This window comes from Platalea leucorodia, assembly GCF_965183815.1.
Source record: "Platalea leucorodia genome assembly, chromosome: 5".
NCBI lineage: Eukaryota > Metazoa > Chordata > Aves > Pelecaniformes > Threskiornithidae > Platalea > Platalea leucorodia.
Window position 1 is genome coordinate 32515677 of NC_138827.1, and position 27941 is coordinate 32543617.

The 27941-nt window shown below is 51.6% G+C and overlaps 2 protein-coding genes across 5 annotated transcripts in view; one reads left to right on the forward strand and one right to left on the reverse strand.

The window, feature by feature from the left end:
* The window catches only part of ERI3 (ERI1 exoribonuclease family member 3), a 137487-nt gene extending 130588 nt beyond the window's left edge, over positions 1–6899 (forward strand). The window contains exon 8 of one of the 2 annotated variants that reach the window (XM_082314058.1): positions 3898–6897. In XM_082314058.1, coding sequence (XP_082170184.1) covers positions 3898–3980 — 83 coding nt within the window. In that variant the 3' untranslated portion in view covers positions 3981–6897. Of the gene's footprint in view, positions 1–3897 lie in introns of both variants that reach the window. The other variant, XM_082314059.1, reaches the window with a different exon arrangement.
* Positions 6900–7237: 338 nt separating this feature from the next.
* DMAP1 (DNA methyltransferase 1 associated protein 1) overlaps positions 7238–27941 on the reverse strand; it is a 33845-nt gene continuing 13141 nt past the window's right edge. For 2 of the 3 annotated variants that reach the window (XM_082314055.1, XM_082314056.1), the window contains exons 8-10: positions 26840–26911; positions 14619–14691; positions 7410–12742 (exon numbers count right to left, since the gene is read on the reverse strand). In XM_082314055.1, coding sequence (XP_082170181.1) covers positions 12396–12742; positions 14619–14691; positions 26840–26911 — 492 coding nt within the window. In that variant the 3' untranslated portion in view covers positions 7410–12395. The other variant, XM_082314057.1, reaches the window with a different exon arrangement.

Consider the following 27941-nt stretch of genomic DNA (forward strand, 5'->3'; position numbering starts at 1 on the left):
AAAATCTATAGATTACCCCCCCACCCCCAAAAAAGAAAAAGCAGTTTATATTCATTAGGGCTATTGAATATAAAGTAATATGTTTGTGTAGGACATTGGAGTAATGTGATAATCCGTCCGCATATCAGGGAGAAATCCACTTAGCAACCCTGTCAGCTTGACAAGAAAAATGTGCCCATAAAGTCGGGAATACATTGAGGGAGCGAGCGCGAGGAGAGCGGGGGCGCGCGTGCGTGCGCGCGCCTGTGCGGCACCCGCAGAGCCGTGCCGGCCGGCGGCACGTGGCCACCGTCACCCCCTCCCCTGCTCAGGCCTGGGGACACAGGCGGGCACCCCGACGGACCCTGGAGGTGCCTGGGACCGGGGCAAGGCGGGTGCGCTGGGATAGGGGTGTGCCGGGATAGGGGTCGTGGGGGGCTCTGCACCCTGCCAGCCTCCGCGGCCCCAGGCAGGGTCACCCTGATGGGACGGGGCTGGTGGGGGCCAGCCTGGGTGCTGGGGCAGCCCTGCCGTGGCCGCGTGCCCCGGGGGCGAGCCGAGCTGTGGGGCGCAGGGTGGGCAGGGCTGCCTCGGACCCTGCTCGTCCCCTGCCCCGTGGTCACCTTTGCGATGGATTAAGCACTGAAAGAGCAGCAAAGCAATCCCGTTCGTGCTCTCTTAGGCTGTCAATTGCCATTTTTGTAATAGAAATTCCTTTCACAAGGTAACGACGGCCAGATTTAGAGGATTTCATATCGCTAATAATTCCCCAAACAGCCATCTGACTGTGTTGTTTTAAAAGCCGCTTAGTTTTTTGCTTTGGAGTTTATGAAAATCTCCCACTCTAATATCCCGAGAGCCAGCCTATAATTGTGTTATTAAATCAATCGGAGCGGATTACATTGTAAAATCAATAGATGGCTGTAATTGCATATTAGAAAGTTGTTCTGCTGTTGTTGATTTTTTTTTACATGGATAATTATAATAAGCGTGTTTACCTTAGTGCTGATTTGGAATGAGTCTCACTAAATGACTTATGACGAGCTTGGCGCTCCTGCTGCCAGGGGGCCGTGGCATCATTTGGGACGGTGAGGACGGTGCTGCTGGCACAGGCGTGCGGGTGGCACCGAGCCGCAGGGGTCCCACCAGCTTTGCAGGGCGGTAGCTGGGAGCCCAGGGTGGCTCCCAGCACTGGCACCCGGTGCAAGACCACGTCAGGGCTTTGGGGAGACGGCTGGGGGTGCTTGGGAAGCAGCCGGTGGTCCCAGAGGGCCTCCCCGCGGACCTGCTCAGGGGTCCCAGGAGGTGCCGTGGGGTCTCGCTGCCAGTTCAGCCACTCCCCAGGTCTCTGCGCAGTTTCCCTTTCAGCAATAGGGAGCAATAGCCAAGTCACGGCAGCCCACACCGGCCCCCAGAGACCCACACCAGCCCGGGGCGATGCTGCGGGCAGGGAGGTGGGCAGCGGGATGCCTGGGAGTGGGGAAGGGCAGCGGCCAGGGCTGTGCTTTCAAATCCAAGCCGCTCGCCTGCCGCCTGCCTGCCACAGCTGAGAGGCCAGGATTTGCTTTGCTGTTAGTTTTTTGGGGGACCAGGCCGGGGCTGGCTGTGGCGTGGGGGGGTACTTTGGCTGCAAACAGTTGCACTCCCCCTGCCTCAGTTTCCCCAGCTTTCAAGGCACCGTTTCCCTGTTAGGTCCCACTGGAAACTGGCTCCAGGGGCAGGTCCGGTGCTGGTTTCCCAGGGGCTCAGCTGGCCGGGGGGCGTGAGAGGGATGGAGCAGGGGGTCCTAAGGATGGTGAGGGGCTTGCTTGAGCAGGAACAAGTGGCAGCGGGAGCTGGCCCTGTGGCTTGGCTGAGCAGGACACCCGTCATCTCCAAGGCCCTTCTGGAGCCATCGGTGCCACGTCAGCCTGCAGAGAGGACAGAGGCACAGAGAGACGGGCTCGTCTCTGCCCCCATGCCAGCCAGTGGGACTGGGGACACCTCTCCTTCATCGGGCTGTCCTCATGCCCAGCTCCCTTCCCCGGCCTGGCACACCGGCGAGGGGCAGGGGTGCCATGAGAGGGCCTGGGGGGACACTCGGGAGGCACATGGCTCTGATGGGGATGTTACCTCTCCCACTGCCGGCCATCAGCCGGGACGGTCCCCGGCAGCTCAGGGCAGTCCCCCAGGGAGCTGCATGCGGGGGAAGCCCCCTGCACCTCCCACCGATGCTGGGGGACGGGTGATGGCTTGGCCACCGGGTCGCCGGGCGCAGCGGGGCTGGGCAGGGCTGCTGGTCTGGCAGGGGGCAGCCAGGCGGCCTGGCAGCCCCATCCCTGCAGGCAGGCGCCCGGCAGCGGGGCAGCGCTGCCCGTCTGCGCGGGGCCCTCAATCCGGCACGCGGCACTGTCAGCAGGCAGCCTGCTGTCTCCTAGACAGTGAAATATGGCCACAATTAGCCCGGATACAGTTCAATTATGATAAACAGCGTTTGCACCCTTTAAGCCGTGATTAAAAGGCCTCCTCCCGTTGATAGAGAGACCTAATTTCACATTATTATCGCTGTAGCTTGATTATAAAGCACTCCCTGGATTTACAGTTAGGAGATGGATGTGGAGGCTTCTTTATCATTTACACATCAGTAATGATGCAGCCTTCCCTCCACCACAACATCCATCCAGCGGCGGTGGGGAGAGGGGGCCCTGCCTGCACCCCCCTCCCGGGGCACCCTCTCCCCGTGTCAGCCGGGCCCCGCTGCCACACACAAGTGGGCAAAGTCACCCTTACGGTAACAGCTTGATAAATGGGCGGGCGGTAATGAAATGGAGACATCAAGGCGTGGGGCGAGGAAGAAAGAGTGGTAATCGGAACGAGTGGAGCTGTCCCGAAACGGAGGGGAGCGGGAAGAAGGATCGCCTCTGCGCCGTGTGCTGTCAAGGGAGAAATTACACATTTACTCTTGCTTTTTCTTAAGGAGACGGCCCTCATAGATCAAAACATGGATTTACAAGCCAATTTTCAACATGAAATATAGACACCAGGAATCAATTTAAGCCCAGCTTCTATTTTAGCAAACGGTGCCTGCGTTTAGTCCCAGGTAAATAACACCAGCCGCCGGAGCCTTCCCCCTCCCTGGCTCGCCACCCCGCCACAGCTCGCTCTGGTGGCCACGGTGCTGCCGGCCAGACCCCGGCACCCGCTTCGACCACGGCCCTGCGTGGCGGACGGCTGCAGCTCACTGGCCCAGCCACCCGCTGCCGGCCAGCGTGGGGCCAGTGGGCATGGGGCAGCACCGAGGGCTGGCTCCGGCGGGGATGGGGACGATCCCGAACCGCGCTGGCAAGCAGAGCGAGCCAGGTGCCACACAGGGCACTCGAGGAGGGCGAGGGGAAGGAGAGGACCTTGCTTGGCTGGTGAAGGGCAGCTCCGGCATCACCTGCCATCCCCATCCCAGTGCGGGGACAGCCCCTTTGCTGGCCAGTGCCACCAAGGGACGGGGTGCTGGAAGAGGAAGCTGGGGTGACCGGCACTGGGCTTGCAGGGAAGCAGCCGCTAGCCAAGAGTTGGGGGCCAGCGTGGGTCCAGCTTGCAGGAACGCTGCCTTCCCCATCTACCAGCTCCCCATGGTCTGTGGGGCAAGCACCAGCCTGGAGGACCCAGGGATGTGTCAGCAGCCCGGGTGTGGATCCATCCCAGTGCAATGCAGGGCCATACCGTGGTTGCCCCACGCCACTGCAAGGCACTTGGGACAGAGTGCCTGGACCGGTGGGGATACAGGGGCTGTGCCCGGAGCCGCACGGCCCCCCGCGTCCCCAAAAGGGGACGCGGGGGGCCGTGCGGCTCCGGGCACAGCCCCGGCGTGGGACTCGGAGCTTGCTCCAACAGCTCCCAGTCCGATCATGGCTCTAACCCGGCATCTCTGTGCTCTCTCTGCAGACGACTGTAAGAACATCGCCAACATCATGAAGACACTGGCCCATAGAGGCTTCATCTTCAAGCAGACCTCCAAACCCTTTTGATCCCCAAGGCAAGCCAGGCAAGGGCTGCATGCGCCCGGCGCCGGCGAGGCGGGGAGGACGGGCTCCAGCATTAAAAAAAAACGGCAACCGAGGCCAGAGGAACCGACACAAAAAATCTCAATTTCAGCTGTTAACTCCAGTAGAGGTTGTATATATGGGAAGGCAAATCTGTGTAGACCTGATGTGACTCCCTCTCTGGGCTGCTCCGGACATTATGCCATGCTAGCGGACAGCCGCGTAGGGCGCTTGCACCACATTTTAGACTCGTAGTTTGTTCTTTTTCTTTGGCTCCCGATTTCCGTCCCTCCCTCCATATCCCACCCCGTCCTCCCTCTCCCGCCCCGTAGCCAGAGCATCCCCCATCTCCTCCCCGGCATGGGCCGTCCCCGCCTTCCCTTCTTCTTTCTTTTCTCTGGTTTTATGTTTTCAGACCTCGACGGCTGCTGCAGCGAGGCCAGCGCGTGCCCGCGCCCGGGCAGCGCTCATGGAGGCTCAGCAGTGTCGAGACGGCCCCTCGCCCTCCCCGCCAGCCCCCCCGCCTCTCCCCCGAGCGCCTTTTCCCCTTTTTGAGTCAACACTAACCCCTCTCTGACTCCTGTATGTGACAAACGCGATCCGTCTCTTTATGTTCAAGGTGAAGTGCCTGTATTCTCCGCTGCAGAGCCCCTGGCAGCCCCACCGCGGGCTGCGGGGCCCCGGAGGGCTCCCTTCAGTGGGGTGGGGGCCTGGCGGGCAGGCGGGCGGCAGGAGGGAGGTGACAGTGTCCGCACGGAGCCGCGTCCCATCCCATCCCCATCCCGTCTGCTCGTGCCTCTTGCGGGGCTGGGTGGGATGCCCAGCCCTGCCCTGGCCCTGCCGACCGATTCCAGCTTCACCGGGGCCAGGCCCACCGCAGCACCGCGTCCATTGCCGGCGGTGGACGTGCCAGCACGCGCTGGCCCCCGGCCCAAGGTACCCAAGCAGGGGAGCTGCAAATTGCCCCAGGCCCCTGACCCCGCTCCCCTCCGACCCCGTCCGGCCTCCCTCGGTTCCCGAGCTGAGGCTTGGCCCCCCACGTGCCCACGGTCCCTGCGGGCCGTGCCGTGTCCCTCGCAGGTCCCCGTGGACGCTCAGCAGCAGCTGGCTTGTTGCCTGAGAGAGTTGCCGAGCACATCCCCTCCGGCTGGGTGGGCTCCCAGCCGGCCAGGGCAGTTGGGGGGCAGCCATGGGGCAGGCTGAGGGCGCGCATCCCCCCAGTGTCACCCAGCCCCAGGGCCCTGCTGAATGGAGCCCTCATCCGGGCGCTGACCTGCAGGGAGGCTGCAGCCCCGGGCCCGTGCGTGCATGGCCTGGAGCGAAGCCGGTGACGGCAGCCAGAAGGGCAATACAGGCACTGAACTTGGCGGTACATGACTGCATGGTGTGTGGTGTTCCAGTTAAACCAACCGATAATGCAAACCCAGCATTTTCATTGTCTAGTTATTCCAATCCTTGCTGTAAATGTGCCACATGAATAAAGTTTGGGGGTAAAGGAGCCCGGGCTGTGCCCATGCATGTGCGAGTGTGGGGGGGGGGCGGAGGCGGGGGTGTGCCACCTGGGAGCAGGTGCCCCACCAGTGGGGCTGCCTTCACTGGGGTATGGCACCCCAGCACGTCCACGCTCCCCAAAAAGGCAAACTTTTTGGCTGTGAAAGGGAGGTTCGGGTTCCCTGCTGCTGGGAGCACTGCCTGCTCTCCAGCACGGGCACCGTGGGTGGGCCCAGCAGTCTCCCCCACCACCTCGGGTTTGCTTGCGCCCCAAGACAGCGCTGCCCCAAGGATGCCACCAGCCCATCCCAGCTGGGCTGCACCCACGGGTGCGCCCCAGCGCAGCCTCCTGCCCAGCGCAGGGTGACGGCCACCACCACATCCCACTGGCAGCTGTCATCCCACCCTGCAGCCTGGCACGCTGTGCCCGCACAGCCGCTACTGCGCTTGGACCATCGCCGCTACAGGCTGGAGCCCGCGTGGCTCTGCCCAGGGCGCCGGGGCACCCGCTCTGCCCCGGGCAGCAGAGCCAGCGCGAGCACAGCACCACGATGTGCAGGAGCCATACTGAGCCCTGCAGGAAACGCCACCACATCCAAGTGCCCGAGGGACCCTGCCCCGCACCGCGGTGCCGCTGGGTGACAGGGATGCAGCTGTCCAGCTGGCACCCAGCGGGCAGCTCCCGCAGGGAAGGGGCAGCTCAGCCCACTTGCTCCAAGCAAAGGTCGCAGGGGTTTTAATGGCTCCCTTTGTGCAGCCCCTGATCAGCTTTATTGACCTATTTTCGATGGAGTCGTCTAATTAGTTTTCTATGAAAACTAAGAACTTGGCCTTTGCCCTTTACTCCTGCAGACGAGAATGTGACTCAGAGGACGTTGTCACGGTGGATCGATCACCAGTTACACGCGAAAGGCAGCGCGGAGGGGACGCGGGGCAGGCAGGCGGGCAGCGGGGCAGCGGCGCGGAGCGGGGCACGCAGCTGGGGCCATCCATGCCTGCAGTGGCTGCAGAGGCAGTGCACGAATCCAGGCTCCCATCCCTGGTATCAGCGATGCCTCAGCCTCTCCAAGGCCCTGCAAAACATGGGGTGCAGGGACCAGGGGTCCCTCTCACCCCAGACTGAAGCCAGAGGTGTCCGCCTGCCTCGGGCAGGGCGGCGGGAGAGGAACTGGGCCTGACAGCGAGTGCCGGGGACAACACGAGTGTTTCCTGGCAGGGGCATCCCCTCGCCCAGGCGAGGAGGTGCTTGCAGGCGTGGGGCACGCGTGAGCCGTCGGAGGAGAGCCGCTACGCAGGGGCTGGGTACGCAGGAGCTCCCCAGCCCGGCGCAAGCAGTGCTGCAGCAGCCGGGACAGCTCACACCACCTCCTCCCGCTCTGCACAGGCTCAGCAGGGCCAATGACAACTCTGCTCCAGTATAAGTGACGTGTTCTGTATTTACAGGGAGGCTCACAAAAATCTGGCATGTGTAAAAAAAAAAAAAGAAAAAAAAAAAAAATCCCCCAAAACCCACCAGAACAAACCACAGCTAATGCTAGCGGCCGTGGGGCAGCCATGCACGGCCTTGGACAGAGCAGCAGCCACCGGCAGAGCCCTGCACAGCCCCGCCGCCACCCCCCGGCACCTGCTGCAGGTGTCCGGAGGTGGCACCGCTCTGGGGGTCAGATGGGGCTGGGGCCGCGGCGCTGGGCAGGGGACGGCTCCCGCTGTTCTCTGGAGCACTGCAGAGTTTGCCCCAGCAAGGCCCCCGTCCTGCCCCAGCGCTGCTGGCAGCCAGCTGCCCGCGGGGGCTGCGGGACAGGACGGCACTGACCCTGCACACAGCTCCGTACCTCTCCCCACCCAGCACAGGGGGCTCACGGCTTCTTCACCTTCTTGACGGAGGAGGAGCTGGAGGCCGACTCCCTTCGCTTTCTCTGCTCCAAGAGGGAGACAGGAAACAAAAGAAAAACCAGGGTCAGCGGGTGGGAGCGCTCAGGTCACACGGAAAACCCAGCCGCCTGCCCTGGGGTCAGCCATGGGGGCTCCGGCATCACACCCAGCAGCGCCCAATGGACCACGCTGCCATCTGCCCAGCTAAAGGCAGAGCCAGGTCCTTGCATGATGGGAGGGACAGAGCTAATCCAGCAGTGACAAGGGGCTGGCATGGCACCTTTAGAGGGGACGTCACCTCCCTGACACAGACTGGGCTTTGGGACAATCATCTTTGCGGTGCAGGGTCTGGGAGTGAGCAGGAGAAAGGGGCTGAGCTCTACAACAACCCAGTGCTCCCAGGAGCCCTGACCAAGCAAGCTGGCATGCAACAAGCCCTAAGGAGCAGGGCCTTGAGAGAGGGACAGAGCAGCTGCGCACTACGGCCAGCTGTGGTGGGGAGGCTGGGCACAGGACAGGGCAGAGCCTGGAAATGCTCCTCCACCATCCAGACCTGCCGTGAAGCAGCCCAGGAGCAGAGCAGGAGGCTGACAGAGAACACAGCTCCTCAAAAAATCCACCTCTTTTCTGGGCAGCGCACACCGATTCACCCGAGCGAGACTGGCGGGCTGGGGTGAGCCTCGCCCTTCACAGACAAGGTTTCAGGGCTGAATCTGGCCATAGGAAAGACGGGGCCGTTCGCACCAAGTGGGGAACATGACCCTACCCCTATCGCTGCATTGCAGCGAGACTCAGTACGAGGCGCCGCACGGACACTATGGCCAAGACGGCGGCAGGTTCAGCACCCAAAGCCGGGCTCTGCGTGCAGGGTGCCCCAGGCACGCCAGAGCCACCAGGTACCCCACGCACCGGGTGCCGTAGGGACATGCGGTGCCAGAGCCCTGGGGGCCCCGCTGCACAGCGAGAGATGGGGTCCGCTTTGCGCAGCGCAGCACACCACAGGCACAGTGACCGCAGTCAGGTCTCCGCTGTGCCCAGCCCCGCAGCCATCCCATCCCCAAAGGCCTGCAGAGACCCGGCCCCGGCTGGCAAGCACCCAGGGGATGGACAAGGCAGCACTGACACGCTCTCCAAAATAAGCCGGGCCTGCCCGTCCCTGCTCCTCCAGCCCTGCCGGTCCCGCGCGCGTGTGCTCCCGGCGGCAGCGCGCGTGGTGGGAGGCCCTGCTGCCTCCCTCGGCGGGAAGGCGGCCCTCAGTCCCCCCTGGGCACTGGGCAGACGGCAAACAGAGCATGGAATTTGCACGGCTAAAAGTTAAATACAACACACACACGGATTTCGTCAGAGGCCCTGGCACGGCTGCCTTCGTGGGATCCGATTAACGGGGAAATAAAAGGGCCAGAGAACCCACACAGCAGTGTGAACAGATGCCCTATAAAAATCAAATACATGGTAATCAAGGGGACCGAAAAGTACATTTAAAAAAACAAAAACCCACCCTGGAAACAAAGGATCTGGGCTTTGTGGCTTTCCTGGGAGGGCTGCGGAATTAATGGGGAAGAGCACATGTGTTTGATAATCTTTATATGGCAAAAGACCCATCTTTCAAATATGTCACAAATTCATATTAATCACCTTCCTATTGCCTTCTGTGGCGCAGCTATTCCAGTTGCCTTGGGCAAAATTGGGAACTGTCTGGTTAAAAAAAATGTTTTACATTATAATTTACAAGAGCCTACAAGTCTAGTTTCTTTTAATGGAAAGAACGATTAAAAAAAAAAAAAAAGAGAGGAATATATATACACCCTGGTATATATACACTATATATATATATATATATATATATATATAAAAGACAGATATTGTAACTCCATCTGGAAAGAGAGAATGTTTGATCTTAACAATGTAACTTCTAGCTTTCAAACAGGCTCAGAAAACAAGAAGTCAGCAGGAGTTCAGATAAAGGAAGCTTAAAAGTCAAATAATTCTGACTCTGAACCCGAGACTTCTTAGACTTAAGGTCCTTTCCTTTACCCATTAATGGGCTGACTTGTGAGCTCAGGAACAAAGTGCTGCAATGTGAGGATTTCTGAGAGTCACTCATTACAGATCACTGAGTGGAGTCTGAGTTGCGGAAATCAAAGGATCCAATCTGGAGTAACTGGCTGAAGTTCTGCTTGGAACTAATTTGTTCCGAGTTCGGCTCACCTTTCACCTCCCGAAGGCCCCCGAGTAAAGTCCCTACTGGGGTCAGCAGCAGACGGCACTGGGGGGATCCCAGCCCGGCTTTAATGGTCAGCGATGGGCACCGCAGCCCCTAGGAGAGGGGGGACAGGCAGCCAGGTAGGAGGGATGCGGTGGACACGGCAGGGCAGAAGGGTGCCGGGCTTCCCGCTGCCCCGCGGGGTCTCGCTGCTGAGACAGGCAGATGCCTCTCTGAACCCGGGCTAAAACACCCTGTAGAGATGCCCCCCTTCCCCACTGCTGGCCAAGGGGGTGGCGGCAGCCAGCTGTTGCCACAACCAGTATCTCAAGACCCTGGTGTGCTTTTGCCCATCTGTTCCAATTCCTGGAAAGGAATCCAGGCATGCCAGGCAGGGCTCGGGAGTCAGGACTCCTTGTCCTATTCCTGGCTTTGCCACTCCCTCCCTCCAACATCTGGAGCAAGATACTTCTCTCCAGGGAAACAAATCTGGCTTCAGGGGAGCAGCTGGTTTGGAGGCTGAACTAATCCATGCTTAATCCAGCACATGGAGTGCCATGGACAGGCAGTGCTAGACAGCACAAAGGGATTCTCCAACTCAGAGGAATTTGAAGCAGGGAGATTAAATGATGCCCTCAAGGGCTCCGGGAGCTCAGTGGCAAAGCATACGCGTGAACTTGGGAGTTCAAGGCTGGTGTGGCAGGGTTAAACCGCCGAAGCAGCCTTGGCGAGGGGAAAGGCAAGGTGTCACCCACAAGCGCCCATGGCCAGGGGCTGGAGGAGGTGAGGGAGGGAAAGGCTGCTGCAAAGCACTGCTGCGCTTGCCCTACAGAGAGCTGCTTGTTTGCACTACCGATATTGCTACCCCTGCTGCAAGCGCCCCAGGGTGGGGGAAAAGCTCCGTGCTTGCAGAGGCAGGCTGCTTTCTCAGCACCATGTCCTGGGCCCACCGCCTCCCACGCTGTCCCCGCTGCACCAGGGCCTGGGACACCTCAGGCTCATTGCTGTGCAGGGTGAGGACACATGCACGCACCCCACCAGCCAGCGACTGCCCCAGCCATCCCCCTTCTCAGAGCTGAGCCCAGCCCGCTGATCTTCCAGACGCCAATTTTAGCCATGACGCTGAGCGAGAGGCACTGGGGCTGCTCCTGCCAGCTCTGGGCAGGGCCCGGAGCATCACCAACACACGGCCTCCACCCAGCTCAGCCCATCCTTGGAAAAGCTGGTTGTGGGCCACAGGTCTCTCCCACCGCCCCATTGCCCAGAACCACATGAAAGGTTTAGGGCAAGCGCAGTGCCAGGCCCTGCCTGACTCTCCAAACATACCTGAGCCAGGCAGAACGTGGTACAGCAGCCCCATTCCCCTCCTCTCCAAGATACCCCTCCAGCTGGGATGTAATTTTTCCCCCCCTCGAAAGGTAGCATAAAATGGTCACAGTGTGAATGTGCTTGACCTTTTGTCTTGGACTAATCTAATTGTGTCGTCTTTGTGTAATCAGCCGGTAAAGGTCAGTGCTGTATTTAACATGGGGGCCCTTTAGGTACTGAATTTGCCTTGCAGTGAATTAACTTGATTATATTTCTTTCAAATATGTCAGAGAGCAGGTCAGTTTAACCCTCTCTGTGCTGCCTGGGCCCACCCCTTTGTTTCCAATTCCAGGAGGTGGCACTGAGGAACAATGTGGTCAGAAACACACACGTGGGCTCCCTCCTCCTGCAGCCATGGTCACCACCACCACCACCACCTCTCCCACCTTCCCAACAAGCAAAGTCTCAAGGGAGAGCAAGTGCTTAGTGAATCAGCCCGCAAAGTTTGCAAACCAGGACACTCCGGACCGCAGGGAGGGGTGAGATTTCAGATGGAATGCAGCAGAGGGAAAAAAAAAATTCAGAAGACTCCTTTGCAAACATGAACCTGTCTCAGTGGAACGCTTCCTTACGACTCCATATTGTCACAATCAAATAGGACATTACTCAAGTCCAGATTAACGTGTCGCCTCTGCCGTTGACAGACAAGGTGTTCTCAATATCCTGCAATACATTATACATTTCAGAAAGTAAAGGTCTGTGCCACTACCGGGGGCAGCATGTCTGAGGCGTCAGGGATGCCACTCTGTGGAGACGGGCAGCTTTTATCAGGCAGTTCAGCTCAGCTGTGCCAGGGGACTGCACAGAGGGGAAAGCAACCTCAGCCGATCCCGAAGCATGCCCTTGGCCCTGAGGCAGTGGTGAGCGGCTGGGCAGCCCTCAAGGAGGCAGGGAGGAGAGGCTGGTGATTCGCATCCTGCAGACATACATGCACAGGACATTGTCACAGGGCTCGCAGTGGAAGAACCCCTAGCTCTGGCTTTCCTTTCTCGGCACTGGAAGTAGGGTATAAAAACACCCCTTTGCTCTTCAAACACCTCTCTCCTTTCCAAGCCTCCTGCTCCAGGCAGGGCTACTGCTTGACTCCAGGGACTTGGGCAGGTCATGGCTCAACTCAAGACTGCTTTCCCCACTTGCTTCCCTCTGCTGAGCAAGCCTTATGGGGCTGTGTCTAGAAGGAAAATGCCTCAGGCCTGCAGCTGTACTGGCATCACTGTTGCTGCCCTAGTGCAAGCTCTCGTCACCCAAAGCCTTGCTGCTTTGGTCCACGGTGGCACCCACGTCAAGCCATCTGCCTGCATGCAGGATGTAGAAAGCCCTGCTGACCCCACCTATAGCACCAAGAACACTGTCCAGCACAGGAGACAAGCCCAGAGAGCAGCACTGGGACTTGGGGGGAACAGGCGTGCTGTGCTCCCTTGACGCGCACGCCTGGAGGGAGAGCACAGCAGCATCCCCAGCGCTTGTCAGGGCATCTGCGTCGGAGACCTGAGTGCTCCCTGTTCCGCCCCCACAACCTTCCTTCTCACCGAGTTGGGGGTCAGTGGTGCTCCTACTACATCAATGATCTGGTCCTTGGCATCTCCCTTGCCCTCCTCGATGCCGAGCCCTGCCTGGCCATCCGGATGGGCGCCTTCCGCACTGAGGGGGCCAATACTACCAGCTTTGGCCAGGGCCTCATAACGGTGCCGTAACATCTGCAGCTCATATTCACAGTTGGCAAAGGCTTGCTTCAGCTCATACAGCAGCACCAGGTCGCTCCGCAGCTCGTTGAACATCTGCACGATCTCCTCTGTGGGCATAGGGTTAAGATCTAGGGAGAAAAAGGGGTTCTGTTAAACACCCAAACCTGTAATCCTACACAAGAAGATCCCTAGAGAGGTCCTGACTGCCCATTCACTCCCACAAAGATACACCAGAAGCCTCACTCCCATCACGTGGATCTTTAGCAACCGGCACCCCTAAGGGCTGGAGACCTGAATTTCCAGGCTGTCCTTTGGCTCTGGCCAAGGACTAAGGGTAAACCTGCAAAGTCCAGGACTCAGGAAGTGAAGGATCATGGAAGACACAGATCAGACCAGATGACTGAACCTTGCTACCCACCAGGTCATACGAAGGGAGCTCAGTCTTGGGAACAAGTCCTCACACACTGCTGCAGAGGACAGAAGAGCTCCTCCTGTCCTCTACACCTTCACCAACAAGGGGTGGACAGGCTGAGCTCCCTTGCCTCTCTTGTTGTTCCTCCCAGGGTAGGACTGAGGCAGAGAATTGCTCTGGTGCTGTGTTACAGACGTGTTTTAATGCAAACCTGAACTGCCTGTAGCAGGGGCTGGCAGATCGCCTCCCCACACCACGCATTCTGCTGCAGCCCATCACACACGCACACAGAGCCAGGAAGAGCTGCATGTTCTGGAGAAGAAAAGAATGAAGCTCTGCACATTTGTCCCGATACACAGCAGTGGCCCCCTGTCCGCAGGGCTGCCCACATGACCCCTTCCTGCTAGCACTGTGTTCACCCACACAAAGCCCAGGTGTGTTTCTGCACTCTAAGGCACAGCAGGGCTGGAGCACCAGGAGGCCCTCAAGATACGTGTGTTTTGTAAGGCAGGAGTGGGGAGTCAGGAACCCCTCCTTACCCTCGTGGAAAGTGAGCTCTAAGAAGCACTGACATCCTTCCCCAAGGCCTCCCTAGCAAGCAAAGATGGTAACTCCCTTAGTTTTAAAGCAGAAAGGGGAAACCACCCTGGTTGAGCCGCTTTCACCAGCCGCAGGAGGCCTTCAGAACTGCACACAGTCTCTTGAGACAGCGTATCAAGCCATAAACCAGTTGGCCCAAAAAACTAACAAGAGTTCAGTGCTGGAAGCAGGCTCAGTAATCTCTTGTAAATCACCAATAAGGCTTTTTATTTTCCTCCTTCTTTTTTTCTTTTTCTATTTTTAAAAATCCCCCCAGCCACAGTTAGGGGAAAAGGGTTCATTCAGGTGTCTAATCAAGGGGCACTGCATGCTGGGACCTGTAGTACCTGCAAACTGTACCCACTGCATGGAGGGCAGCAGCTAGCCATGGGCTACACTTCTTCCCCTCTAGCTACGAGCGGGTATTGTACATGTTAAGTGAACCCTTCTTTCTGCTGCTAAGACACTGGAGTTCAAGAGTGAGGGATGTGTGTTTACTCGCCTTTCAGCAGAGATGCTCCAGATTTTCACACAGCGTGCAACCTATAAAGGGGGGATGAACAGTCCCAGACGCATTTTGGACTTGCCACTGTGAGCAGTAAATTAAGAGGAAACGAAGCTTGAAAGCAAGACAGGGCAGCCCTGAACAATGCGCGTGCCGTGGTCACTAACACACTTAGAAGTACCTCTCCTGGCAAGGCTGAGATTTGCCTTCCTAATACTGTGCTGCCTCTCTTGATGGTTAAAAAGGCCCAAACAAGAGAGAAACAAAGGCTCTTTTAAAACATTTTTCTACTGGGAAGAAAAAAAAAAAAAAAACCCTGTGCATCTTGTTCTGGCTTTTACCCTCTCTCTTTTTTTTTTTTTTTTTAAACACATAAAATATTTTAAAAACCATTCACATACTGTTATTCAAGAAACTGGCTGTATTACTAGGGGAAAAAATAGCCCATCTCGAGAACAAAGGCTAGCTCTGTGTGTCTCTTTCTCTCTCGCGTGCCCCCTTTACTCACCTACTCCGAGTTCCATCAGCATCTGCTCCAGGGCTTTAATCTTCTTCTGTCCCACCGAGCTTGGCAGTTTCATCTGGAACACAAAGGTAACAGAGCCACACAGCTCAGAGATAGCCCTCACTCACAGCCGTCTAGTTCAAAAGGCAAGAGAGCTTTTCTTTTTATAGTGCAGGGGGAACAAAAAAAGAAAGGGAGAGAAAGGAAAATCAAGTGGTAAGAGAGGGAGACAGGGGCTGAAAGTTTTCAGACTAGGTCCGAGGGCAGGTATTGAAAAGCCCGGTCGTGAGGGCTTTTATTTTCTCTCTCGTGTGTGTGCAAGATACGCTGTTTTACAGTTTCCATGTGTCACTGAATTAACAACAAAAGTTCTTCTTGGCTTCAAACCCTCTCCTGCGGTGCCCAGCCCATCAAAGGGCTCATTTACACAGCAGCTAATGTGCAACGCTGCCCTACTTTATTCGCTTTAGCCGGCCTGATTAGACTCATGCGCTAACAGACTCACTTCTCCTTTTACCTGCTGAGCCCCAGACCTGTGGGATTCATTTACAGAGCAGGCTTTATAACAAAGGGGAGAGACAGAGAGAGCACAGTTACTTGACTGGCGGAAGTGTGAACACACATTTACATCGGAGCTAAGGGGCTAGGTGAGAGAGGAAGCATCAGATGTGAGCTATGAAAGGGAATTGGAGCTGGCCAGGAGAGGAAGAATGCATACACTTAGCAGGGTCCTTCCTCTGCATTCATTTGGGCTCTAGCAGGAGTGCTAGCTGCTCAGACCAAGCATTTATTAGATTACAAGCAGCACAAACGCAGCTGGCACAATATGGCAGGGAGAACAGGTTTCCAAGCCCTGCGGATACATCCAAGAACGAATGAAAGCACTTTCCTTCCTCAGCGATGCTAGAAGACAGACAAGGAAAGAAATGATTCTCAACAACGCAGTGTCAAACACCTTACTGCACGCAGTCGTAGGCTGTCCCTCCACATCCAGCCCTGGGAAGGTGAGCTCACACCTCCACCCGGGGATCACCATCGCCAGCCCGAGCTGCCCGGCAGGCCACTGAAGAGCCGAGAGGCGAGAGCAGCCATCCTGCACGCCACTCACTGATCAGTGGCCCCAACCTTGGCCGAACCAACCATGAGCCTGCAACACTGGGCTGGGAATGACCTGAGGGAAGAGCCACTCTTTACTCCACCTTAAAACTGGCCTCTGAGGTGAGCTCACCGGAGGGTCCCATCGTCACCTTACTTCCCATAAGCCACAGGCTGAAGTTCCCCAAAACAGACAGGCCAACGTCAGTCTCCCAAATTAGTCCCATCTTTTCCACAGTGTTCACTGCCCCAACACAAAAATGACAATAAGAGACACCATCTGGAACTTCTTAATCCCTTTGAAGGCAGGAGCACTGCACGCACATACCCAAATGGTGAAAACACTAACCTTAACTCAGCTATGGCTGAGCATGTCCCACCAGCAGCTCCACAACCCCAGTGCAGGACCTGCTGGGAAAACCTGCCTTCTCCACCACATCATTTCAGCCAAGAAACCAGAGTACGGACGACACAGAGCACTCCAGGGGAATAGGCCTTTCACAGTATATGCTAAGAAGCACCTAGTCCTTTTGTAAGATATTACCACCACAATTAAGACTCCAGCAAAGGACCAAGAGGACTATCAGGGGAGGATTTTTAAGAGACCAATCTGATCCAGAGGATCCAAAAGGAGCACTAGGGAAAAAGGAAAACCCACCCTCGTGCAAACAGCCAGCACAGGTAAGGACTAGAGGACACCTCTGTCCTTTTTTATACCCTGAGGGTCTTTGGCTTTAAGCTGGGGTTTCTGCATAGCAGTGAGTTTCCTACTTCAGAGACTGAATCTTTACAGTTGACCACAAAACGATTGTTTTAGCAGAAGAAAGGCTGCCAAAGGTATCAGGTATACGGATTTCAGTCAAGTCTTTGGTCCAGAGCCTTAACTGGAGCAGAACCTTACTAAAGTAGGTTTTCCCAGGAGCTCTGCTGCACAGACTACCTGCACAGGCTCTGCTGAAAACCAGCAGGACAGGGTAGAGCCCTAAGATAAGGCAGCCCAGAGCACTGTGTGCCATGCTGCAGCTAGCAGCGGGATGCCAAAGAAGGAAAGGTCACTTAGCACAGCTTAGCAGGAGACAGAATGGTTAGCCTGGAGCCTCGGGAAGACATTCCTGAGAGCAAGAGGCCTTGTTCCAGAAAATTGTTCTGCCCCACGAGGGCATTTAAGTCCTCATAGAACATTTAAGATAGGCAACGTACCCAGCTCTGCCTCAGCTGGGGGATGTATGGGCTGACCTAGTCAGACTGTGCTATCCTTAATTTGTAGGACACAAAGAGTTAACAGAGCCCAGCATCTCCTCATTGAAGACCTCTGGACACACAATACTTGTGTGATTATCACAGCCCTGAGAGTCTGTCTTCACCCCTGCCCTTAACATCAACATCACGGTCTTTCTAGCTAAAGGCAGGATTCCCTTCTGTTAAGCACCAGCTGGCAAAAGCATGCTGAACTTCAAGCCGGCTTCACGAATGAAGGACAAGAAATAGGAAAAGTTCATGCTTGGCTAGGCTAGGTGGAGAGACAGGAGGTCTTGGTTTGTTGGTTAGAGGAAGAGCACAAGCTTCTCTCCCGGGAAACTTCCGCTAGCCCAAGGAACTACTGGCAACACAAATGATTAACCTGGCAAAGCCTTCAGCTGTGACGTTGTGTATGTCCTGCTCACATCCCACAGGAGTCTGGTCAATGAATGCCGAGCCAAGGTCTTCACTGACACTCCTGAAGATCAGAGGATGGAGCAGGGAGAGGCAGGACAAATTAATTTAACTTCAAAGAAAGGAACACTAGAGATCCTCAGGAGGAGTGGGGCTGTGAGTTTAGTTTAAAAACATATCAATTAAGCTTCCTTTTAATTCAGGCAGGAGGATCTGGCCTGCAAGCAGGAAGGCTTCATTGGTTTCTCAAAGCAAGAGTATATTTTAATTTTACCATCATTAAGAAAATGTTATGATTTATGTGGCTGCTGTCGGACTAATATCTTTAGAATTTAGCTGGCTAAGCCAATTCATCTCTAAGACTGATGAAGGCTGATTGCTCTCTATGCAAAATGTATTAAAACTAAATGAGCAGTCTATTACTCAAATGCTGCTGATAATCTGTTAGCCAGGGTCCGTTAGCTGGGCTGCCTTGTTGCAGGAGAGAAGCCTTCATGTCCTGTACAGCTCTGATAAGTCCAAGCTTACTTCAGCAAGCCCTTCTTTGTTTTGGTCTTTTAAGTAGATGTCCAGAGATGCACTAGAGTGCTGGAAGCGGTATATCACCTGCCCTCATTCCCGAGGAATGAAGCAATCTGCAGGGACCACAGGTCCCAGGCAACAGCACAGAGAACAGCTCTCTGGCTCGAGATGTGTGCGCTGGGATATGTGGTTTCTGCAGGCCGTATCTCCACATTAATGAAAACGTCACTCAGGGCAATCTCATTGCTTACACCACAGCTCCTGGGATGTTCTTGGTGTTGTCATGGATCGAGTCCTCCACAGGGGCTGAGGAAAATTATGTTCCTCGGAGAACTCCAGTGAGCCACCACAGCTTCCGAGGTGAATGGCATTTGCCCTTTTCTTTCCTTCCTTATACTAGACTATTATTGTTATTTATTATCTTTAAAGTCCCCATATAATAATAATACCTGGGAAACAGATTGCTCCCGTCAGAAAACTGATTAGCCAGGATTTTTGAGGTTACTATATTTCGGATGCTCTTCTCCTTTGACAGCCTCTCCCTACAGCCCTCTTTGCAACACCAGCCTGCGCTTATAATTACACCAACGTCGCTTTTGATTTAAGGACTGTAATCCTTTGTCCTTGCTATAAACAACCTGCATTAAACACATGAACTGCATGTACCAAGAGAAAAATAAATAAAGAGCTACAGAAAATTGTGTGAATCAACACCATGAAGCCACAGTACCAGAGCCTACCTATGCAGAGAGGAGCCTTGCCTGATCCTGGGATACCCAGCCTCTGCTGGCACACGCTTGGCCCGAGAGGCACAGAGTACACTGGTATGACCCGGTCTGGTCTCCCCTGAAGGAGGAGGGCATTGCTCAGGAATTGGGCCACGCAGCTTAAATAGATGAACAGAGCATCCACTGCACTTTCACAGCAGGGGCTGAGAGACTGAGGGGTGGCCCTGAGCCGTTCAATTTCAATAGAGGGTCTCACTGCAGAGTACCCTTGAGGTTTTGAATGATACAGGGTTTTTATTTAATGTTCGAGACATTCTGCCAACAAAACCTTGCTAATTCACACTAATGACTAGGAGTCCTACTGCAAATTAATTGCTAATTGGCAAAATTCATTAAATGAACAAACATGATAAGAAATAACTGAAGATATAGCCTCCCCAAACAGACTTGCTTCATATATTTTTGTGTGCCATTCAGTTTTCATGATTTACGCTAATACTTTTAAGCATAGTTGTAAATGTATTTGAGTATGTTTTGGAGGAGTAATGAAGTCTAAGTAATAGCAGAGCTTGCAGCACAGCCCCCTGTTATGTCTTACAGCATCACCACCTGGCAGGTAGAGACTTGTCATAGGGATCTGCACTAGGAGTGGAAGAGGTCTGCAGGATCTACAGACAGATTCAGCTAGGTCCCACATGCGATTGTATCCATGTGGTCATCTTAAATGTCCTGCTCTCAATTTATCGTTTTCTTCATAAATGTTCAATTTCTGGTGCTCACAACTCAAAAAAAAAAAAATCCCGCTTTTGTGCTGAAACCTTTTGTTTGGTCTATCACCAAAATACAAGGTTTTTAAAATTAATCTGGTTATCTGGATATTTCACATGTACCCTCCCTGATGCTGCACTTCATTTTAATTCAATTTTGAGACCACCTTTTCCTTAAACTCAACCTTCCCCAACCCTAAACAATATGACTGTCCTAAAACCGTTAATCCTGAAAACTCCACACATCTGACCTGTGCCTGCACAGCTATAAACTGTGGTTTTATGCACCGGCACCGGCATTCTTGTTCAGCATTATAATACAGCTCACTGACATTGAAAAGCACCTTCTTCATGGATTTCAGCAGCACAAAAACTTTCTCATTAGGCACTTTCTTCATGGATATCTTTAGAGTACTGAATTGCTTAGTGGGTTTCCAGGAAGGAGTGCTAAAGTTTCAGATGAATAATGTTTTTTGCATTTTCTGGCTTAAGATAGGGAAAGAAGGTCAACCTTTCCCCAGCTGCATGGCTCTACTCTGCAGGAGCAGAAAGCCTCCACTCCTGCACAGTTTTAAGACGCAAGGAAGGAAAGAGCCATATTAAGTACTTTAGCCTTAGAGCTCTGGAATTTAAAAAACCTCAACAAAGAAATTCAATTTCAGATATAAGCATGCACATTTCTGGAATTTTGAAGTGCTTAACTGCTCAGAACTAAAATGCTACAATGGAAGGCAGATGGGCAATTGCAATGGATATATGCAAAAGTTAGAAAAGTTTGAAATTGCACAGGTATTCTCCACCTCAATGAACATACATGCTTTGCCATGCCCCAGCTTACAGCCATGGACCCTATTTCTTACGTCAGTGCCTGCTGATCTGCCAGACTAAGATTTAGGACAGATAAAAATAGAGAGTTATACCACCATGCCATCTCTACTATGCTATGTAACACATTAAACACACAGCGATCACGGCAGGATGGCACATGACCATCAACTTGCTCCATCAATGAGGCTTAATGCTAAATAAACCAATCTTTTAAGAAGAAAACATTTCTATGTTAACTTATGTAAATGGTTATTTCAGGGTTTTTTTGGACCGCAGTTAGACATACCTCACAAATTCCCAAATCAATTGTGCAAAAATATAAATTCTGTACTTGAATCCTCCTAGTAAATTAAACGAGTTGTAGTTGTTCAAGGAATATACCTAGTGAAAGCTTTGTCAAGGATGAGGGAGGCCAACAGATCATGGAGAAACACAGGACACTCAGGCATACAGTAAAGTAGCAGCTCATTGATGCTATGAACAATGCCTCCTTATGCATCTATAGCACTGATTCAAGGGGTAAAGCTAAGAGACACTTCCTAAAGAAACCGAAGGTCCTGGAGCATCAACATCTCAACATGATGGGTTTTCACCAGTGCAGGTAACAAGGTCTTCAAAGTTTTTATACTCTCCCACCCTTTTTCCCCTAGGAAGAGGGTGCAGATCACTTTGACCCAGCACAAGTGGCCTAAAATGAGAATGACTTGGAATCCACACAGATGATGGCTGATAACCAGGCAAGAGACAGCTTTCTCCCAATTTGACATACAGGTTGTGACAAGAAACAAGACACCTGAGAAGACAAGAATAATTCACACCTTGCCAGAACTGCCTGCTATTTAGAAGACAGTCATCTTCTGGCAAGCAAAGTATTATCTGCCACTTACCAATCCTGAGATTTCCTTGCCCTTAAATACATTTTGCTTTAAATACAGTGCAAACCTGTAAAACAAATGCAAAAGGACTACAGGAAGTGTTTGCATAGGGAAAAACAGTAAAATACATGGTGCAGAAGAAAGAACTGCAGAGGACATTTTTACTGGAGGGTGTTTTATGTTAAAGGCACATTACCAGTATGACACCACAGTATTTTGCTTTAGGAGGTCTGCCGATTCCCAGATAGTCCTACCCGTCCCTGCCTCTCACTACAGGCACGGAAACCAAGCTGAGACCTGCAGAGGTGGCCGCAGGAAATGGAAATGGCTGCAGCCTCTGAACTGCATCTGACTGAAACAAATCAAGAGCACAGAGGAGTGTGCTACGATCACAGGGCAGGCCCTAAGACAGGCCACAGGAGGGGGAACTCCGAGGAGAGTTTCACATAGTACAAGAACATTACGTAAACTTCCAGATCAGACAAAAATCCAAGAAACTGTAGCAAAACATGCATTTAGTCTTGAATTGATGTTGCTTTTCTTTTAAATAATTTAACTGAAACTACACTTACACAAATACAAAAAACCCCACAGTGACTAATTACACTCCAATCATTATATTGGTTACACTAATGAAAGAAAAAAGTAACATACATGGTGCTCTGCACAAGTTACATACTGTCAGATTACCTGATGAATGACACCTAAGACTGTGTCACTATGGGCACACAAAGGTAATAAAAGCTTCTCGTATCGGTCCAGGACTGGCAGACAAAGGCCCCCGAGGCCTCGTACTGCACAGACACGGTTTGGTACCTGACAATTCAACAGAAGCAGCAACACGGAGTGTCCTTTCCAGAACTACAACTTATTTTACAAGACCCCATTACTGTACCCAGAGTTCTCTCTTTATACCCGAGAGCCTACTAAGGCTTTGGTCCAGATGCGCTCCCACACCAAAGAGCATTTTCTTTCAGAAATATAACATTAACTGCCTTTCAGTTTAGCTAAGAATGAGAACGGAGGAAGAGAAGAGTTGGATTCACCTTCTCTAGTTCATTCAAGATTTTGTATCCTTTGCTGTTCTCTTTAAAAATAAACACTCCAATATTTTCATCTTATTTCATTCTCTACAGGCAGGAGTTTGATTAGGAAATGCACCAGCACTCTCTTGGCCCTAATTAAAGGGCATGTAATACAACAAATAGATGGCAATGCCACAACATGAATTCGATCCGGCTCGCATCATTTGTTCATAACTTTTATTCACAAAAATGAGACTACTACTTTCCTTCCACACCTCTGTCAGGCTCCCCATGGAAATTACTCACAGCCACTCTCCTGTAGAGAGAAACATACAACTTCGCTAATGAAAAAATGCTAGCAGAAGCAACAAGCACATCTCAGCTAACTAATCCATGGGATGTTCAGATCTGGAAACATAAACTTTCCTACCTAATAAGGGTGTGCTGATCTCCATCAGATTGATGCCAGGATGCCTTGGAGTGCAATCAATACAAAACAAATAAATTATTAATTGCTCCAAGTAATTAAATTTATCAAATCCAAATAAAAATAACTGATATTTTATGGAACTGCTTCTAAAGCTGAACCTCTGAAGGGACAGTATTGATCACAGGAGGACAGACAGATGTTTCCCATGTTCATAGCCGATGAGGTCTGGGTTTGCATTAATGACAGGGAAGGAACAGAGCCAACAGCCTCCAATGCAGAGTAAACAAGCGGCGTGCTTGGCCATTTAATTGTGGGTCAGATCAAATATGGAGAATAAACATGTCTAAACACATACATACAACCCCATCTTCCTCTAGAAATATCATTCACCTTGGAGCTGTAGTAAGCACTCAGTTCCCACTCCAAGAAAAAAAAAAAAAAAAAAAAGGAAGAGAACTCACACACACGCATTCCCCCCACAACCACAGTAAATTCTTACTCATTAATCAGTGCTAAAAAAATGCTCAGCAGGCTAGTAAATATTTAAAAGCTGGTGAGTGTGAATATTTGAATCAATGGGTACTAAAACTGTACTTGTAATTTTCCTCCTCTACTTCTTTCTTAATTGGTCCGACTGGCAAATTGTCTACAAGATCCCAGGTAGCAGATGGAGTCAGGCTGCTGGCTGGAAGCCTTTTCTGAGGGGAGGTGGCTGGCTTTGAATGACTAAGCTGGAGCATCCCTCAGTCCTTTCTGCAGACTGAGATCTCTACAAACTCCTTTTCATCCCCGAGTTTTGTTTTGTTTCCAGATGAGACATCGAATCTCTTCCAGTTCCTTTGTTTTCAAACCCGTGACAACAGAGCAAGGACACAGACTTATACCTCAACATGCAGGAGTGGGGACAAACATCCACCCTTTTCCATCCAACACCTCCCTTCTTAAAAGCACTGCCACAGCAATTCAACAGCATTAACAAAATCATAACTTAACGTTTGCAGATAAGGCTGAGAGAGAAGATTAACAACTTAAAACACATTGAAGAGATGTTCAGTATGCCAAAGTCAAGTGCTCTGAACACAATAAAGTCAAAGACAAAGGTTAAACTTAAAAGAAAGCTGAACATGACATGGTACAGAAACACTACGGTAAATTCAAAACAAACTCAGCTCTGCCCTACAGAAGCAACGTGATGCCTAGATCACAAACATGTGGTTACTGTTGGTTTGTCTGGGTCCTGGAAAAGATTCAAGTTCAACAGCTCCCATTTTCCTTTCCTTCAGGCAGATCCTCAGCAAAGCTTTCCTTCCTCATAGCTCCCTGCTTTCCCTTTAGTCTCTTCCTCTCCTTCCCCTGTCCAAATTCCCTACCCATCTCTCATTTCCTCTGGCTCTTTGGCCGTCTGCCCTCCCAGCTGAGCAGACCTGGTATAACAGGAAGTTTTCCAGAAGTAACACTTAGGATTAATAATACATTCCTGGTGTTATTTTCATAACACTGTTTTACTAACAGCGAAGGCAAAGGTCTAAAATTCCTTTTCAAGAAACCCATGAAAGGCTTACCCGCTTCCAAAACATCTGCTACCGCCTCCTGTTCTCAGTGGCACCAAGGCAATACACTGCCTTGAATTAAGACGAAGCTTTTCATAATGCCCAGCTTCCTACTGCCTTAGAGAAACTTGCAGTCTGTGCTGTCAGGAGGCAGAGGGGAAATCCCATGCAGAGCAAGGGCACAGGGGCTGTGGCCTTCTTTGCCCGTGGCCACAGTCCCATGGAGAACAATGGGAGACTGAAGCCATTGTGATAGAAGGCAGCTTGTCGAACTCACTGGAGATTACTCTTCAGTGTCTGCTGAAGGAGAAACTTTCAGTTATGAAGAATAATGGTCATAAGTGGCCATTAATCCTAGGGGGGGAAAAAGTCTTCAAATTCAGCCTGCGCATAAGATTTTGTAAGCTTTAACAACAGGGGGAATTTGAAAAGCCAGGACTACTGTCATGAAAACTACTAGGAACAAATTAAGTTGAATACAGATTGCTAACTTTTTCTTCAAGGACTCATTTCTATAAATTAATTTTAACTCAAGTTTTCAGACTAATTGTAAATCCTCAAGAAAAAAAAAAAAAGAATATCTCTAATCAAAGAGTAAGTGCTATTATCCTGGGGAAGACATGGTACATTTTTCACACGTGACAGAGGTTGAGTCCCTGATCTCAGTGCAAAATCCAACTTCACCTAACTATGAAGGCGTAAAGCACGGTGGCAAAGTACAAAATAAAGGAGGACAATAGAAGCCTTTAGGTGAGGAACCCTTTAGGTCCTCAGGCAAAAGAACTTACTGCAGGATGTCACAAGACTTTAGAAATCATTGTCTAATGTGCCCAGGGCAAAACATCTTACGCTGGATGTTGCCACAGCACAAGTTTCCAGCACAGCATCCCAATTCCTCACTTAGTCCTAGTCAGCTCCCATCCTTATCAATTCCACACCACTGGTGTGTAGAGGGTTTGCCACATAAATCCCACAAGTAAAATAATTCGGATTAGCACGGATTGTCAACTCTATACCACTCAGCACTTCAGCAACTCACCAGTTCAAAAGGCCCGTACTGACCTCGTGTAATTAATTCTCCCCATCACCCATATGTGAAGCAAGTGAGTCTATTAGCTCCTGTTCTAAAAACAGGGAAGATTTGAATACAGAAGCCAGGCGACTGACTAAAAGCCATAAATGAATTCATTTTGCTGGGTTGGAGGCAGGTTTCACATTTCCAAGCAACGAAGTGTTGTTTTTTCACCTAGATCAGTGATTTGCAATCTTTTTAAATTTGCAAACCACCGGTACTTCTAATAACAGCATTTATCTCCTTAAAAATTTCAAGCAGAGCACAGGAAGCTGCTCTAGGTCATCCCAGGAGCGTGGATACTGCAGGCTGAAAGTTGCTGAATCAGACTGCCATGCCTCAGCTTATCACTGCATTTTGTGAGCATTAAAGAGAACAGGAACCAGCATGCAGCACCCATTTTCACAAAGGCTGAGACTTGAATTGTCTGTTTGGCACACGAAAAGGCTGCTGGCTTTGCCAGATGGTTCCATCACTGACAGGTTATTGCTGAGCTTCTCTTTCAGGGGGGGTAAAAAAAAATAGAAAAGATCAACCACCATTTATTAGTTTTCAAAATCCAAATCAATCTCCATAAATTACTCTGTTTATCTTAGTGCCGGAGAACACATCTGCCACATCTCCATAAATCTCAACACATGCACTGCAGTCTTGCCTGTCACTTGCTGGGATTTTTGACTTCCTCAAGGCTGTAGCCCCTCACTCATACAGGTAGCCTGCAGATGGAGGCACCTGTACACTAAAGGGGTCCCCCAGCAGCGACCTTGCCGAGGCATACCACCTCTACTGTGCACGTGCACCCGTTATGTCGAAGCAGCACAATCCCAAATACATTTCTCTTAACAGCCTCAGGGTGTTCCCAGCAAGATCTGAAACTATTCTGACATCAAAAGAACATCCCATAAAACAGTCTTTAAAAGTGACCTAGAAAATTACTATGCCAAGTGAGGGTGCTGGGCAAAGAACCTACTTCTCCACCTTTTCTACAGTAAAGCAACTAAGGATTATTTTATTTGGCTAGGGAAAAAAAAGCACTTGTACCGGGCAAACAGGATTTTGCTCTCAAAACCCCTCTGAAAACAGTCAGTCAGCCAGGGCAGGTTTAACTTACTCAGTATCCCAAAACCTGTCGCTAAGAGACAGGCGTCAAGTCTTCCAGATAAAACAGCAAGAAAGTTCTCTTCTCAGGGATACCTGTGCTATAGAATGAACAAAGGGGCTTTTCCCAAAAACATTTTCTGAAGATAATGGAAACAGGAAGGCTAAAAATTGTATGCGTTTACGTGTGTCTCCTTTTTTCAAGTCACAGCCTGAACATCCAGTTCTTAAAAGCACCTCTCATCTGTTAACACACATGCTCTAGGAGGCCTATTACATTTGGCCCTGTGCTCTGTTCGGACTAGACAGCTCCATTTGGGTCCGTCACACGTGTCTTAACAGCAGAGCGGGCACACCAGGAACAAACACTAGCAAGTTCAGGTGCCCCTGCAAGGCGATGATCTGGCTTTCACAGAGCCAGCATTCCAGGTTTCTGAGTCTCCACATTTATGGAATTCCTTTCTTATTTTAGAGGCAAAAACTTGACTTTCTTTAGCTATAAAAGGAGAACAGATGAGGAGACAGACAGGCAGACTGAAAGACATTAAGAGAGGTCCCAAGGGACCAGGACAACAGCCTACCCTCTGGCTTCGCAGCGTGACACCTGCAGATTTGAAGTCAGGAAACTTGATGCCAGCAGTCTCAGGAACAGCCTGAAAGAGATCGAAACAGGATGTGTTGATGGAGGAAACACAAGAAACACAAGATTTCATATAGAGACTATCTGAAGGGGAAACACTGCTTCCTATGACAGAGAAACACCTGCCACAGCCACATGTCAGAGCTGAGGCAAGAGGAAAATCCCAAGCAATGGGATTCAGTGGGAAAATCCCAAGCAACTCACTGAGGAAAACCCTGCAGTTCAAGGTATCTTTGGAGAGCTCAAGCATTTTTGCTTGGTGGGTTTAAATGCACCACTTTACACAGATCCTTACACCTATCCACACAAGCATAAACCCTAACCCTAAATGGTACTCCTTACACTAACATACGCATATTTCCACAATATCACCCTTATCTAACTTAGGCCCATTTCACAGATCAAAATAGCCCAGGACTTCCCTAAATCTTGGCTTTTGACTGCAAGTCCTCTAAGGAATGAGCTGAGAAACCTCTGATCTGTAGAGACATGAGCCCACTAATGAGGATGTAAGGACTGCACCCCTCCAAGGAGGCCTGCTGTTTATACATGTTGTGCCATTTGTCCACTCGTTAGACAGTCTTCTTTCTTCTCCACTTCACATTTTAAGCATAGTAATACAAAAAGGCAAACTTCTAATGCTGTGGCTAGACAGTAGAGCATTTAGTTGCATTTCAACAAAATGGGGAAAAAAAAAAAATGAGCTCCCTTAAAAATCTGTGCTGCTGAGCAAAGCACAAGGTGAGCAGACTTTTAAATGATTAAACCAGCCTATCTGCAGGGCCCTGTGCACTGAATAGTGTGGGGTCCTCTGAATGGGTCAGTGATAGTCATGTTTCAATCTATCAATAGCCACAATCTCTGCAAAACGCATGCTCAGTCACGCTTTTCCAAAAGCAAGAGTCACCTCAAATCTCCCAATTTCTTTGGGGACAGCATTCGCCTTGCTGCTCCCACATTTCTCTGCAGAGAGGCTCTGCCGCTTGCTCTTTGTTCGTTTCAGACAGGGCTGAGACAACCAGGGCTGCCCCAAGACCGTAAGA